Genomic DNA, 15565 nt, shown 5'->3' on the forward strand with positions numbered 1-15565 from the left:
TATGCATGCTAAACACGTTTCACTTTGATGACCATCTTACACTAAATAAATGAACAGATGACCACAGTTCTCACAGTGAGAAGCTATTAGAAGCCCATAGCAGTCACAATACATAAATTAAGGATATAGAAAACTCAAGCAGCTCTTCTTTTCTGCCCTGTTTTTCCAGAATGTGTTTGTGATAGCAGGACCTAGACATTCTTCCACGAGCCAGACATCATCTATGCTACAAAACAAACTGACTACCACAAAAAGAGTTTAATCCAACAGGATGATACAGTTGCCTGCTCTAGATGATGCCGCCTTGGCAGAGGCATTGTACTCAAAGATCTCTCGAGGTCCCTTCCAACTGCTAATATTTTTTGATTCTCTGGTCAGAGGAAATGGGTGAAGATTGATGATTTAACTGTCACTCAGTTTTCTTTTCCTTTGTCACAGCTCCCTTCAACACACACAGGCTGCTAAGAGGTGTGAATAGCTGCAAAATCGAGTCCTTCAGCAGGAAGTTTTCCTGATGCTGACCTATCCAACAAGCATTTCTAATTGTATTTTTAGGTAGGGAAACTAAAATAAGACTAAATTAATGAGTATTTCCCAAAGAACATTGTTGTAGATTAAAAAAAAAACAACCAACAAACAATTCCAGACTGACATTTCTTAAGAGCTCTTATTTCTGCAACCTAAACAACTGCACCAAAGGGATGCAGTGTCCCCTCAACATCCAATATACCAGTATTTTATATATATAATAGTAGCCAATATGTATCCAGCTTGGACCCCAACAAAAAAAAAAAAAAAGTAAAGGATCACAACCACCCACCCATTTAAATCTTGTCCTTCTTGCTTACCCTATCCATAGTGATTATTGCTCTTTCTTTTTGTTGGTGACATGACAGCCACTAATTGTTGACCTGGGACTCATTAACCAAATTTATACTAAACAGACTTGACTATCAGTACCTGTCTTCATTACTGACTAGCAAAGGCTCAGGAGGTTTTTCTAAGTCCTGGAACAACTTTACAATTATTTCATCCTTCATTGCAGAATACCTATGACTTGCCACTGGCAATGCCAATGGTAAATAAATCATCTTGGTGCCCTAAGAAGCAGAGATTTACTCTCAAGAACAAATGCTCATTTAAGAACCTGATGGAATATTGAATCTGTGATTGCAGAAATCCACCAGGAAAAAAATGTATCAAACCCTCACATTCAGATCAAAGGCCAGCCCTGACTAATCAAGTAGGAGATGCACTGATGGTATCATGATGTCCTGCCACCCAGGAGAAGGTTCCTCACTATAACCTTTGTTGGGTCACACATCCTTCTCCTAAACTGTCAAGAGTAAAATGCCCCTTCCAGACCAGCTCTTGTAACTAGTCACAGCATGTTGAGAAGCCAAACACATACTATACATTAACTCTTTGAATAATGTGAAATTTCTCCCTATGCTTAAAAGCATGAGGTGAGCTGAGTAGATCTAGATTTGCAGAAGCAGCTTAAAAAAATCAGAAAACTCAGAGGCAGGGATGATGCAGGTTGATTACTCTGAACTGTCACTTCATATTAAGCTGAAAATTGATTACACATTAATGAAACCCTTACCACAACAATGACAAATAGGATGGGTTTTTTGTTAAGGATAATTGAAAAGACATTCCTGAAGCGTTTCTCTTCCCCATATCACCATAAGACATTCAGACTGCAAGGCTGAGGAATCAAAGAATTTTCCTGCTAAGACAGCTTCATCTTCCTGTGCAGAGATATAGAATCATAGAATCATAGAATCAACCAGGTTGGAAGAGACCTCCAAGATCAGCCAGTCCAACCTAGCACCCAGCCCTATCCAATCAACTAGACCATGGCACTAAGTGCCTCAGCCAGGCTTTGCTTGAACACCCCCAGGGACAGCAACTCCACCACCTCCCTGGGCAGCCCATTCCAATGCCAATCCCTCTCTCTGCCAACAACTTCCTCCTAACATCCAGCCTATACTTCCCATGGCACAACTTGAGACTGTGTCCCCTTGTTCCGTTGATGGTTGCCTAGGAGAAGAGACCAACCCCCACCTGGCTATAACCTCCCTTCAGGTAGTTGTAGACAGCAATGAGGTCCCCCCTGAGCCTCCTCTTCTCCAGGCTGCACACCCCCAGCTCCCTCAGCCTCTCCTCAGAGGGTTTGTATTCCAGGCCCCTCACCAGCTTTGTTGTCCTTCTCTGGACACATTCCAGCACCTCAACATCTCTCTTGAATTGAGGAGCCCAGAACTGGACACAGGATTCAAGGTGTGGTCTGGTCAGTGCTGAGTACAGGGCAAGAATAACCTCCCTTGTCCTATTGGCCACACTGTTCCTGATACAAGCCAGGATGCCATTGGCCACCTGGGCACACTGCTGGCTCATCTTCAGCCTACTCTCTACCAGTACTTCCAGGTCCCTTTCTGCCTGGCTGCTCTCCAGCCACTCTGTCCCCAGCCTGTAGTGCTGCTTGGGGTTGTTGTGGCCAAAGTGCAGAACCCTGCACTTGGCCTTGTTCAATCTCATCCCATTGGCCTCTGCCCACCCATCCAGCCTCTCCAGGTCCCTCTGCAGGGCTCTCCTACCTTCCAACAGACCAACACATTATCACTCCTACTTCCCATGAAGCACAGAAAAGAGGTTAACACATATTCTGGAAGAAAAAAAAAAAAAAAACAAGAAGAAGAAAACACAGGTCCTTGTAGGAGTCTAAGGGCAAAAGAAAGATGTTATAAGGGCTAAGCTTGACATTTATGTAAAACCATTTAGTAAGTTCCTGCTAGGTTATTATTCTTGTTTTGAATAGTTAACCACCATTTATCACAAAGAGCAGAGAAGCACAGAACAAAAACAAAGTTGAAGGAAGCAAAGTTACTTCTGGCCTGCCCTGCAGCAGACATCCATTTACAAACACTAGGGATACCAATTAGCCAATACATTCTATAATCTGTTTTCTGGGGGACTTAACTGAGCATTTATTTTATATTCCACTGATGGTTTAATGCATGTTTTAAGAGCCAGTAAGCACCTTAAAAGCCTTTTCTGGAATACCAGTAAAATGTGCCTGACCTTTGACTGTGTCTAGGAGGGAGTCTCTTTGTAATTCTTTGGTAACTTGCAAAACAAAAAAGCTGCTGCTTACATGTCAAGTGGGTGCAGGGGTAAGAATAAATGCTTCACTGGCATTTCAGAAAGCACATTAACAGGCCATAATTGACCTCTTCCCGACAGTGGTGTTGATTGTGACAAAACAAACCAGTCTGGTTTTGTGCACTGTAAACACAAAGAGGTGTATGTAATGCCAGTTAAGAAACCATAACTAAATTTTGCTTCTTCTTGTGGTGGTGTACTGGACTTTCACGGCAGGATTTTGGTAGCAGAGAGTGGTGGTGAATGGTGCCACATCCAGTTGGCAGCTGGCACTAGTGGTGTACCCCAAGGATCAGTGCTGGGCCCAGTCCTGTTCAATATCTTTATTGATGATCTGGACAAGGGCATTGAGTCCAGCATCAGTAAGTTTGCAGATGACACCAAGCTAGGAGCAGGTGTGGATCTGTTGGAAGGTAGGAGAGCCCTGCAGAGGGACCTGGACAGGCTGGATGGGTGGGCAGAGGCCAATGGGATGAGATTGAACAAGGCCAAGTGCAGGGTTCTACACTTTGGCCACAACAACCCCAAGCAGCACTACAGGCTGGGGACTGAGTGGCTGGAGAGCAGCCAGGAGGAAAGGGACCTGGGGGTACTGGTAGATAGTAGGCTGAAGATGAGGCAGCAATGTGCCCAGGTGGCCAAGAGAGCCAATGGCATCCTGGCCTGCATCAGGAACAGTGTGGCCAGTAGGACAAGGGAGGTTATTCTTCCCCTGTCCTCAGCACTGGTCAGGTCACACCTTGAGTGCTGTGTCCAGTTCTGGGCCCCTCAATTCAAGAGAGATGTTGAGGTGATGGAACATGTCCAGAGAAGGGAGACAAAGCTGGTGAGGGGCCTGGAACACAAACCCTATGAGGAGAGTCTGAGGTAGCTGGGAGTATTTAGCCTGGAGAAGAGGAGGCTCAGGGCTGACCTCATTGCTGTCTACAACCACCTGAAAGGAGGCTGTAGCCAGGTGGGGGTTGGCCTCTTCTCCCAGTCAACCAGCAATAGAACAAGGGGACACAGTCTCGAGTTGTGCCGGGGAAAGTATAGGCTGGATGTTAGGAGGAAGTTGTTGTCAGAGAGAGTGATTGGCATTGGAATGGGCTGCCCAGAGAGGTGGTGGAGTTGCCGTGCCTGGAGGTGTTGAAGCCAAGCCTGGCTGGGGCACTTAGTGCCATGGTCTGGTTGATTGGCCAGGGCTGGGTGCTAGGTTGGACTGGATGAGCTTGGAGCTCTCTTCCAGTATCACAGTATCACCAAGGTTGGAATAGACCTCATAGATCATCAAGTCCAACCCTTTACCACAGAGCTCAAGGCCAGACCATGGCACCAAGTGCCACGTCCAATACTGCCTTGAACAGCCCCAGGGACGGCGACTCCACCACCTCCCCGGGCAGCCCATTCCAGTGCCCAATGACTCTCTCAGTGAAGAACTTTCTCCTCACCTCCAGCCTAAATCTCCCCTGGCGCAGCCTGAGGCTGTGTCCTCTTGTTCTGGTGCTGGCCACCTGAGAGAAGAGAGCAACCTCCTCCTGGCCACAACCTCCCCTCAGGTAGTTGTAGACAGCAATAAGGTCACCCCTGAGCCTCCTCTTCTCCTGGTTGATTCTATTCTATTCTATTCTACATGAGTGGCTTCTGTCAAAAGCTGCTAAAAGTTTCCCCTGTGGCTGATAGAGCAAATGCCACTTCTAAGACAGACCCATTGCTGGCCAAAGCAGAGCCAGTCAGCAACAAAGGTAGCATCTCTGGCATAAATTATTTTAAAAGATTTTAAAAGACCTGATGCACAATAGCAACTGCACCTGGATGAGTGAGAATATGTGAGAGAAAAGACTCTGCAGACAGCAAAGGAGGAGGGGGATGAGGAGGTTCAGGTGCCAGGGCAGAGATTCCCCTGTAGCACGTGGGGGACAGCAAGACAAGCTGTCTCTCTGTAGCCCATAAAGGTAAACAGTGGAACAGATCCACCTGCATCCTGTGGAGGATTGCACACCGGAGCAGGTGGTTGCCTGAATGGACCCTGTGGGAAGCCCCTGCAGGAGTTGATTCCTGGCAGGACTTGTGAGTCCATGGAGAGAGAAGCCCACACTCAAGCAGGTTTGCTGGCAGTGTGGGCAGCCCACGTGGGAGTGGTCCGTTCCTGAAGGATAGCATCCCATGGAAGGGACCAACACTGGTGCAGTTTGTGAGGCACCTCTGTTGGAATAGTTCATGGAGGACTGTCTCACCTGGGAGGGATCCCATGCTGGAGTGGGGGAAAAGTGTGAGGAGTCCTTCCCTGAGGAGAAAGGAGCAGCAGTGGCAGTGTGTGATGAACTGATTGCCACCCGCCTTAGGGGGTGTGTTAGACTAACACAGCCCACTCACAAGCAAGCCCCCCACCCATACACAGGCAGTGGGAAAGTAACACAAACCCCCTCTGAGTTAAGATAAGGAGTTTAATGAGACCATATGCTGTACAATTACCTCAGCAAAAGCCAACACAGCAGCAAAAGGCAGCAATAAATGCACACAGCAGCCAGCACAGAAGAAAAGACCAACAGCCAAAAACCAGAACAAGACACTGGAACAGGAAGCCTCTCGTGTTACAAGCCAAATTTCAAGCCTCAGGGTGCTTTGCTCCAACCAACACTTATGATGGCAGAACGGTATTGAACAAACATCAACAGATTCAATTCAACTCATGACATGGCAGCTGGCCTGCCTCTTCCAATGGTTCCCTGTTCTCCTATCCTGATCAGGAGAAAAGGGGAATAAATCTAAGCCCAGCAATAAGGGAGGGGTGGGTGGAAGGTGGTTGTAAGATTTGGGTTAATTTTCCATTATTTTACTCTGATTTAATTGGCAATATACTAATTTCCCAAAGTACAGCACTGCTGAATGATGTCTCCCTGTCCTTATCTCAACCAACAAGTCTTTCATTATGTTTTTTCCCTCCATCCAGTTGAGTGGGGTGAGTGACAGACCAGGTTTGGTGAACATCTGATATTCTGCCACATTCAACAAACCACAGGCACGTGATATTCAGCCACAGAGATATATAGCTCTATACTGCTCATATCATAGAATCATAGAATCAATCAGGTTGGAAGAGATTTCCAAGATCATCCAATCCAACCTAGCACCCAGCCCTGTCCAATCAACTAGACCATGGCACTAAGTGCCTCATCCAGGATTTTCTTGAACACCTCCAGGGACAGCAACTCCACCACCTCCCTGGGCAGCCCATTCCAATGCAAATCACTCTCTCTGCCAACAACTTCCTCCTAACATCCAGCCTAGACCTACCCCAGAACAACTTGAGACTGTGTCCCCTTGTTCTGTTGATGGTTGCCTAGGAGAAGAGACCAACCCCCACCTGGTTATAGCCTCCTTTCAGGGAGTTGTAGACAGCAATGAGGTCACTCCTGAGCCTCCTCTTCTCCAGGCTAAACACCCCCAGCTCCCTCAGCCTCTCCTCAGAGGGCTTGTGTTCCAGGCTCCTCACCAGCTTTGTCACCCTTCTCTGGACACATTCCATATCTCAACATCTCTCTTGAATTGAGGAGCCCAGAATTGGACACAGTACTCAAGGTGTGGCCTGACCAGTGCTGAGTACAGGGGCAGAATAACCTCCCTTATCCTGCTGGCCACACTCTTCCTGATCCAGGTCAGGACGCCATTGGCTGTCCTGGCCACCTGGGCATGCTGCTGGCTCATGTTCAGCTACTATCTATCAGCACCCTCAGGTCATTTTCTTCCTGGCTGCTCTCCAGACGCTCTGTCCCCAGCCTGTATGAGGCATTCCCTGTGCCACCAAGCAAAGGTATTGGAATCTGGAGCCAGCACCTCTAATACCATACCTGATAATAACATTAAAAATAAAAATCTCAAAATTAATAGCCATTTCCTCTCATCACCAAAGATTATGGATGGGACTGACACAAGGCTAACAGGGTGCTGTTCCCTACTTTATCAACCACTTTCTGCACATCCACGCATGTGCAAATATAGGCTGGCTGCACAATGGGTTAAGAGTAGCTCTGAAGGAAAAGACTGGGAGTGTTTTTTGATCAGAAGTTCAACATGTAATAAGATCACCCCTCAGAAGAGGAGGCTCAGGGGTGATCTTGTTACTGTGTACAACTACCTGAAGGGACATTGTAGCCAGGTGGGGGGGGGCCTCTTCTCCCAGGCAACCAGCAATGGAACAAGAGGACACAGTCCCAAGTTGTGCTGGGGTAGGTATAGGCTGGATGTTAGGGGGAAGTTCTTCACAGAGAGAGTGATTTCCCATTGGAATGGGCTGCCCAGGGAGGTGGTGGAGGCACCGTCCCTGGAGGTCTTCAAGAAAAGCCTGGATGAGGCACTTAGTGCCATGGTCTAGTTGACTGGATAGGTCTGGGTGCTAGGTTGGACTGGCTGATCTTGGAGGTCTTTTCCAACCTGGTTGATTCTATGATTCTATGAGCAAGCAGTGTCCTCATGGAGCCCAGAGGGTGTGGTGGAGGGTCTGTAGGCACGAAAAGAGGCTTGCTTATGCCTTGCCTTGCCTGAACATGTTTTTCTGCCAGGACCCCTGGTTGTAAACAGGTTGTGTAAGCCCACACACACCCAGCTCGTGTCTCCCTGAGGTAAGCTCATGTGACCCCCTTATTTGGGAAAGTCCAGGCAAGAGCTTCTGCTTATTATGGTAAGGTTTGGCTGACTGCCAACCTGATTGGTCATTCTAGTGGCCAAAGGGCCCATTAATCTTGGCTTACATTCAATAAATAGGGGTGCACAAGTAAATAAAGTGCTCAGCTGCTCTGACCCTCACGTACAACTCAGATGCTCAGCTGCTCAGACCCCCACACTCGGACTCCATTGCATAGCTCCAATGCTCAGAGGCTCAGACCCTCATGCTCTGACCCAATTGCAGCTCACCTGCCTGCGTACCTTAGATGCAGAGCTAATTCAAGCCTGCCCATATATACATATATATATATATATATATATGGAGTCTATATTCTCCTAAGCCAGTTGCGCACATCTGCACACCACTGTGTTATCAGGACCAGATCCTGTATTGCGTTTACCTACGGAGCTCATCCTCCCAGCAGCTGTGCACACCCTGCATGCCCGTTGCTATCATTGCCTGGTAAGCATGCCATTGCCGCTGAGATAACCAGGAAGCAGACTCTGGATTGTCTGCACACACATGGCCTGCTAGCCATGAAGAACTGTGTCAGAGACAGCGCGATATTCTCCTCCTACACCGGAGATCCTGCCTAAGAAGTCCCTGGATGCAGCATCCAGAAGGAGCCAGCAGCACAAAGGCAGAGATTGCATCCTCGCCAGGAGAAAAGGTCAGAGACCACCATTTCCCCAGAAACTGGGAAGATTCATCCTTTCCCCTCAAGCTGGGAGGATTCCAGCCTCAAAGTCCATGGGCAGAGATCCCCTGAAGTTTGGACACTGGCATAGGCTGTGACGTAGCCCAGAGGATGATTATTGATTAATAAGAATTGTAAGTAAATGCTTTAATACCCCTGTAATATCTGTTGCCTCTGCCATAGAGCAGAATCAGTTGCAGCCCACTGCTGGGCAAATAGTGTACAGACCCCAAACAGCAATAAGCTGTAGGGGAAAATCCTCTCTCTGTTTATAGTTTGAATGTTTGCTAGTAATTAATAAATTCCTGTACATAATTTATCCTAGAATGTTTTCATAACCATGTAAACGAATATTAATATTAATATACAGTGGTTGGGGGTGGCAAGAGTTCAGAATATTGAGTTTAATAAATATATTTTTTTATACAATGTTATCTTGCCCCAGTTAATTTCTCCCCTCCACCAAAACCGGCGTAGGTGCTGAGAATCTCCCTCTGCAACAGAGGGCAAACCTTGTCCTAGGCTGCATCAAGAAACATGTGAGGCCACATCTCAAGCACTGTACTCAGTTTTGGGGCTTTCACTTGTTCCAGTGAGTGTGGAGGTTTGGGCAGTTCTGAGTGATTTGAAATAAGAGAGCAAGAGGGCTAACATTAGGACACAGAGAAGGATACAAGGTAAGGAGTACAGCTTCAGAGAAAATAACCTTGACAAGTTGGCAGAGAAGCTGCAAAGTTAGCTCTGCGAGAGGACTAAGGGGGGCTGGTCAGTCAGATTTGCTCCTAGGGCATGTGGACAGCCCATACTCCGTTGTGCAATGTATCAGAATTATACATCTTGTATTAGCTCTCTATATAAGCATGGATTTTAGGTGCAATAAAGGTTCGACTTACGCATCACATTGGTGTCTCAGCATCGTTCCAGTCCCTGCACGATCTAGGAAACCCCAGCAAGTGAGTTCTTTGGAGACTAAGGAACACTGCATCCTGAGGCATCTCCAAATCCTTTCTTGTTCCCCCCACCCCTGCCACGGGTTTGAATGGGAAAAGAAGGCACAAAAATTGCTTCCCCCTCTCCTATTCCCTCCCTGTGGGCTTGAACGGGGAACAGCAAAAGGCACCTTTCCATACATGGGCTGACCTGTGGGGACACCTGCGCTGGAATCAGGCTGGTGGTTGGCTGGGTTTTTGCACCCAGTATAAACGGTAAATGACACTTTATCTACAAAAGGATAGAGCATGGGAGAAAGTGAAAAGGTTCCTGCTTTGAGAGTTTCCATCTTTACAGAGTGCCCAACAGTACAGGTTCCTGCTGTGACTGGACCGTCCCTGCTTTTGGATGACTCCTACTTTTCTGCATTGCCTTTGGTTTTACCCTGTCCCTGCTTTTGGACAGTTCTCCCCATTTTTGCACCCTTCTGTGCAAACTTGCAGGCTTGGCAAGCCCCAGGGTCCTTTGAGAGGGAGCCACCAGCAGCATCCAGACTGGCCCCTCTCAGATCATTTTGGCAGCCAACTTTCTGGCTGCCTCCCGGACTGGGGGACACTAGCAGTTTTGTCTCTTCCCTGCCACTGAGAAGGCAACGTCATTCCATGATCATCCCACTCGTGGAAGAAGTGCTAGAGATATTTCTCAGTTTGGTGGCTCTATTTTGGAATCTGTTACATACCCTCTTTCCCTACTGCTCATGCGCATACTTGCAAGTCCCATTCCCCCAGATCTTATCTCTAGTAACCTAGTTATTATTAGCCTGTTGTAACTTCTGCTCAAACACATACCAACTCTTCCCTATTACATCAATATAAGGACATTGAGGAGATGGGGCATGTCCAGAGAAGGGCAATGAAGGGAGAAGGGTCTGAAGAACAAGTCTTATGAGGAGTGGCTGAGGGAAGTGTGATTGTTTAGTCTGGAGAAAGCTGAGGGGTGACCTCATCGTCTCCACAGCTACCTGAAAGGGAGCTACAGTGAGGTGGGTCTTTTCTCCCAAGTAAATAGTGACAGGATGAGAAGAAATGGTCTCAAGCTGCACCAGGGGAAGTTTGTTTAGATAGGGTATTAGGATTTTTTTCTTTATTGAAAGAGTGGAATAGGCTGCCCAGGGAGGTGGTGGAATCATCATCCCTAGAAGTGTTCAGAAAACTGTGTAAACATGGCATTTTGAGACATAGTTTGATGGCCATAGTGACGTTAGGCTGACACTTGGACTCAATTATTTTGGAGTTTTTTTCCAACTGAAATGATCCTATGATTGCATAAACTGGAGGACCACATTTTTATCTCTCATAGTCAACAGGACTTTTATCTTGTTTTCACCTAGGAATACAGGAGATGTCACTCAGAGAAACAGGGAAAGACATCAGGTGCCTGCAGAACAAATTAGAGGCTGATGTCACCCAGATTAAATAATTTAAAAAATACATAAATAAAGCAAGAAACTGATGTCAGAGGAAAAGGCAGACGCAAAACTGGCACAGACAAAGGACAGGCAACCATGACCTGCAAGGGAAAATAAAAAGTGAAAAAGAAGAAATTATCACAAAGTGTTTGAAGAACATTCAGCCATGAAAACAAAGGAAGAGGTGAAAGGGGAAGACTCTTTAGAGTTTCGGTAACTATTTAGCTTTGAGAAAAATCTCAGGAAGAAAATTTTCAAAGATAAAGCAGTCAGCAATGAAGAACCTGGGAGGCAGTGCAGAACAAAGCAATGGGTAGGAAATAAATGAGTGAAGAGCACACAGACAGATGAAGAACCCACACTGCTAGGGAAGGACAGTCTCAAGTTGTGCTGGGGTAGGTATAGGCTGGATGTTAGGAGGAAGTTCTTCCCAGAGAGAGTGATTTCCCATTGGAATGGGCTGCCCAGGGAGGTGGTGGAGGCACCATCCCTTGAGGTCTTCAAGAAAAGATTGGATGAGGCACTCGGTGCTATGGTCTAGTTGATTGGATAAGGCTGGGGGATAGGTTGGACTTGATGATCTTGGAGGTCTCTTCCAACCTGGTTGATTTTATGATTCTATGATTCTGTGATTCTACTGTTCCCAGAGTAGGATTAGGGCAGTGAAGGTTGGCAGATGATCTCACTTCACTTCCTGAACTGAGAAGATCATTTAAGAAATAAAAGTGACAAAAGTTACAGCTAGGCCTAAGTAAAAGATTTTAAATTTTTTTTTCATAACAAGAACTCAACGTGTGTGACAACTGCCTGTAAAGGTTCTCTGGCAGTGTGGGGATAGAATCATAGAATCAACCAGGTTGGAAGAGGCCTCCAAGATCATCCAGTCCAACCTAGCACCCAGCCCTAGCCACTCAACTAGACCATGGCACTAAGTGCCTCAGCCAGGCTTTTCTTGAAGACCCCCAGGGACGGTGCTTCCACCACCTCCCTGGGCAGCCCATTCCACTGCCAATCACTCTCTCTGCCAACAACTTCCTCCTAACATCCAGCCTATACTTCCCCTGGCACAACTTGAGACTGTGTCCCCTTGTTCTGTTGCTGCTTGCCTGCGAGAAAAGACCAACCCCCACCTGGCTACAATGTCCCTTCAGGTAGTTGTAGACAGCAATGAGGTCACCCCTGAGCCTCCTCTTCTCCAGGCTAAACACCCCCAGCTCCCTCAGACTCTCCTCATAGGGTTTGTGTTCCAGGCCCCTCACCAGCTTTGTTGCCCTTCTCTGGATACTTCACGGACATTAAAACCTGCCCTGGAAACTGTCATATGCTGTAACCATGGCGCAATGGCATAACAATGATGTCTGAGGACTTTGTAGTTTCACGGAGTTGCAACACTACAGTGACACAGGATGGAGCGCTGAGGCTTTAGGACATAGTGGCTTGCCGGAATAGGGAGCATAAAAGTGCCACAGGGTATGCGGGGTGTCACTGGCAGGACGATGAGACACTTGAGCGCGGGGACAGTAACGCAACACGATCCAAGCAGACAGTAAGCAGTGTCAAAAGAAGCTGTGCTGAGCCCCAGTATTTCAGCCACAGTTACAGTTCTGCGGGTCAGCTGCGACGTGAAGTGTAGTGTCTCTGGGAGCGGTGATGTCACCGTGGGCTTGGAGCCCTGGGACTTGCGTAAATCCCATCTCCGGCTGCAGGAGGCGTTGCAGTGAAGCTATTCGGAGAGGGGGTCGCGGGGGCCCATGACGCCGCCACGGCGCTCTCACGGGGAAGCGCAGCATCGCCTTGCTCCGATGCCCGCTGGGGACAAAGTCTTACCTTCTTGCCGCCCGCCTTGGCTGGCGCCTTGGCTGGCATCCTGGCGGGCATGGCGGCTGTCGCAGCGGCTCTCCGCCACCGGCCGCTCCGCCGCACCAACCGCCTCTCCTCGCGGCAAACGGCCGCCGGAAGTTGATAACGGCAACCATAGCAACGCGCCGGAAGTGAGCCTCGGCCGGTCCGAGCGCAGCATGCGGTAAACCAAGCCCCGCCTATTCCCCCTCTTCCTGACCCGCTACGGCCTCCTGCTTCCCCCCGGAGCGGGAATGGTACGTCCCAGCGGCGACGGGGCGGGGCCGCGGGGAACGAACATCCGGGCCCTGGCGTAGCAGACGGTGGTCACGCCCCTTGTGTGAATATGCAAATGAAGGGGCGGGTCCGTGGCCGGACCCGGAAGCGGCGCGGCTGAGTCACCTCGGCGGCGGGCGGCGGCGGCGATGAGGCAGCAGCCGCGGCGGGTGGCGGTCCTGTCGTCCTTCGGCGCCTGAAAGAGCCTCCCCGCGCCCGTCGGCTCCGTCCTTCTTCTCGCCCGCCCGCCGCGCCCTAGCCCCACTGCCACCATGATGGAGGAGATAGACCGGTTCCAGGTGCCCGCCGTGCGCGCCGAGATGCAACCGCTGGTGAGGGAGGGGCGGGCGGGAGGGGCCGCGATGTCCCCGGTTGCCGCCGCTTCGCTAGGGGTCCGGAGGCGGAGCGGGGAGGGGTGGGACAGTGTCGGTGCTGCGGGGGCGGTGGTGCGGCGGTCGGGCCCGTGCGCTGCGACCGTTATGTAACATCCGTCCCCTCAGCACCCCCCTGCCGCCAGCCCCGACGAGCCCCGAGGCCGTGCCCGACAGCGGCTGCTGTGTCATCCTGGGGCTCTCGTAATCACGGCTGTCCGCCCTGCTCTAGCGTCCTGTGCCACTCCTTCTGTCCCTTCTTCTCCGGCATCTCTCCGGGCGTCGTCGGTGCAGCGGCAGAAGCCGCAGGCAGGGTGGGTGGAGGCGGGCGGCAGTGTAGAAGCGCCTCGTCGAAATGCAGCGGCAGCCCGGAGCATCCCGGCCTGGCAGGCGCATGGGGCGGGTGTTTCTCCCCGCCTCGGCCAGTGTGCTTCAGAGTCAGCCACGGGAGTACCCCGAAGAGGGATGGGAAGCGGCAGCGAAACCGAGGCAGCCCAACCAGAGAAGGATGGTTAGCTGGAAGGGCGGTAGACTGGCTCTCTTTGGTGTTTTTTGTTGCTTTCAGAAAATACAGGCTATCTAGGGAAGAACGAAGCAGTGTTCGTCCGCAGCCTGCTGTGGGAGCTGCGGGGAGCGGTGCTCCTCGGGGACAGGGTAGCTGCGCGGAATGGCTGTGAAGTACGTGTGACGTGCGGCTGCAGGACCTTCTCTGTGTCTGCTGTTAAAGCTGTCATAGTGCAAAGCTCTGCCACATTTTTCTTTTGCTGCCATATAATTATTTTCATTAAAAAGGCAATCCGTGAGAGCTTGATTTCCACCTCTGTCCCCTTGCCAGGACACGCGGGTTTTGTATCAGGATATTTTTTCACTTCATAGACATAACTATGTTCAATTAAGCAGCTCTGAAGAGGTTGGCATAATGGGACCCTGGGGAACCTTGCAGAGAAGGAGGTATGCAGGCTCGTGGGATTTTGTGGCTGTATAAATGGACAGGGAGAGTCGTCCCCGACTTTTGGCAGCTTCTGAGAGAAGGCCATCTGGATGGCAGCCTTTGGGGTGATGCTAGCTAATCAGCGAGTAGTCAAAGGCTGGTGAACCTGTAGTTGCTTTACTTTGATGCCAGAAGCTTGCTTGTGTTTGTGTTGTGCTCCAGATACATGCTGCTGAATACTAACACCTGAATGTGTCCATTTCATTTTCCTTTCTTAGAGAAGTTCTTATGTGTGCTCTACTCCTCTTACTCCTGTCAGCCTTACTCCCTGCCTGGAGGTGTGTTGTCGTGTGTAACCTGGGACCTGTTCAAATACAGTTCCCCTGGGCATTAAAGTGAAAGCTAGATAATAGGCTGGCTCAGTCAAAATGTTGATTCCATTTGGTACGTGGAGTAAACACATTCCATCTGATTGTGTGAGAGAAGAATATGAAGTGTTTGGAAAGGTGGAAAGAACTTTATTTGCACAAATCCTTTCAACAGCAGGTTCATGTTTGCACTGAAGATACTACTGAGATTTCCAGTATATCAAACTGTATGTTACTTAAAGTAGATGTACCAGTCCTTGTTTTTTTTTGTTGTAGTTAGTGTTTATAGAAAGTAGAGAGCACAGTAACTGTTTTGTGAAAAGAATGACTCCCTGTGAAGATCTATAAACTGAAATTGCCCCTCAGCAGCAATAAACCCACTTTTATTATGGTTGAGAGTGTTGGCAAATAGTGAAAGTATTTTTAGTTTATTTCTGTTGCTCTTTTTCTTTAGTTTTGTGGTAGGGAAGGAAACAGTCCATACAAGATGATGTGGACTTACTGCATGCCCTACTTGTATGTGTTGTTATCAAGAGGCAACAGATGTAACAGGGCTGTCCCTCTTTATTCTGCTGTTGAGGGCAGTGGGCCCAGTGGTGAGATTAGTAAGTTTGGAGAAGCTATTGGCAGACAAAAAAACACTCTTTAAGTATTTTCTAGAAACCCTGTGGTACCTGTGGAGGAGTGGAATTGGAACATGTATGTGTGTTTGCATCAATCTGGAGTAGGCAGAACCTGAATAGGTTTCCTGACACAACCCTGCTGTGTCAGGAAAATATAGCATCTTGTGCAGCAGCAACAATAAGCTTAGGAAGCAGATTTCCTTACCTCCTTCAGCAGTCAAGAATTAGGAGATTTTCACAAAGGGCTTT

General features: G+C 48.8%; 2 protein-coding genes across 6 annotated transcripts in view; one reads left to right on the forward strand and one right to left on the reverse strand.

Moving 5' to 3' along the window:
• DNAI1 (dynein axonemal intermediate chain 1) overlaps window positions 1-13047 on the reverse strand; it is a 248859-nt gene extending 235812 nt beyond the window's left edge. Inside the window, exon 1 of one of the 2 annotated variants that reach the window (XM_064140660.1) lies at window positions 12736-13047. In XM_064140660.1, coding sequence (XP_063996730.1) covers window positions 12736-12786 — 51 coding nt within the window. In that variant the 5' untranslated portion in view covers window positions 12787-13047. The remainder of the gene's footprint in view (window positions 1-12735) is intronic. The other variant, XM_064140659.1, reaches the window with a different exon arrangement.
• Window positions 13048-13107: 60 nt separating this feature from the next.
• Window positions 13108-15565, forward strand: part of FAM219A (family with sequence similarity 219 member A) — a 135445-nt gene continuing 132987 nt past the window's right edge. For 2 of the 4 annotated variants that reach the window (XM_064140661.1, XM_064140662.1), the window contains exon 1: window positions 13109-13355. In XM_064140661.1, coding sequence (XP_063996731.1) covers window positions 13296-13355 — 60 coding nt within the window. In that variant the 5' untranslated portion in view covers window positions 13109-13295. Of the gene's footprint in view, window positions 13356-15565 lie in introns of all 4 variants that reach the window. The other 2 variants (XM_064140663.1, XM_064140664.1) reach the window with 2 other exon arrangements.

The sequence above is a fragment of the Pogoniulus pusillus genome, chromosome Z (assembly GCF_015220805.1).
Source record: "Pogoniulus pusillus isolate bPogPus1 chromosome Z, bPogPus1.pri, whole genome shotgun sequence".
Classification (NCBI taxonomy): Eukaryota; Metazoa; Chordata; class Aves; order Piciformes; family Lybiidae; genus Pogoniulus; species Pogoniulus pusillus.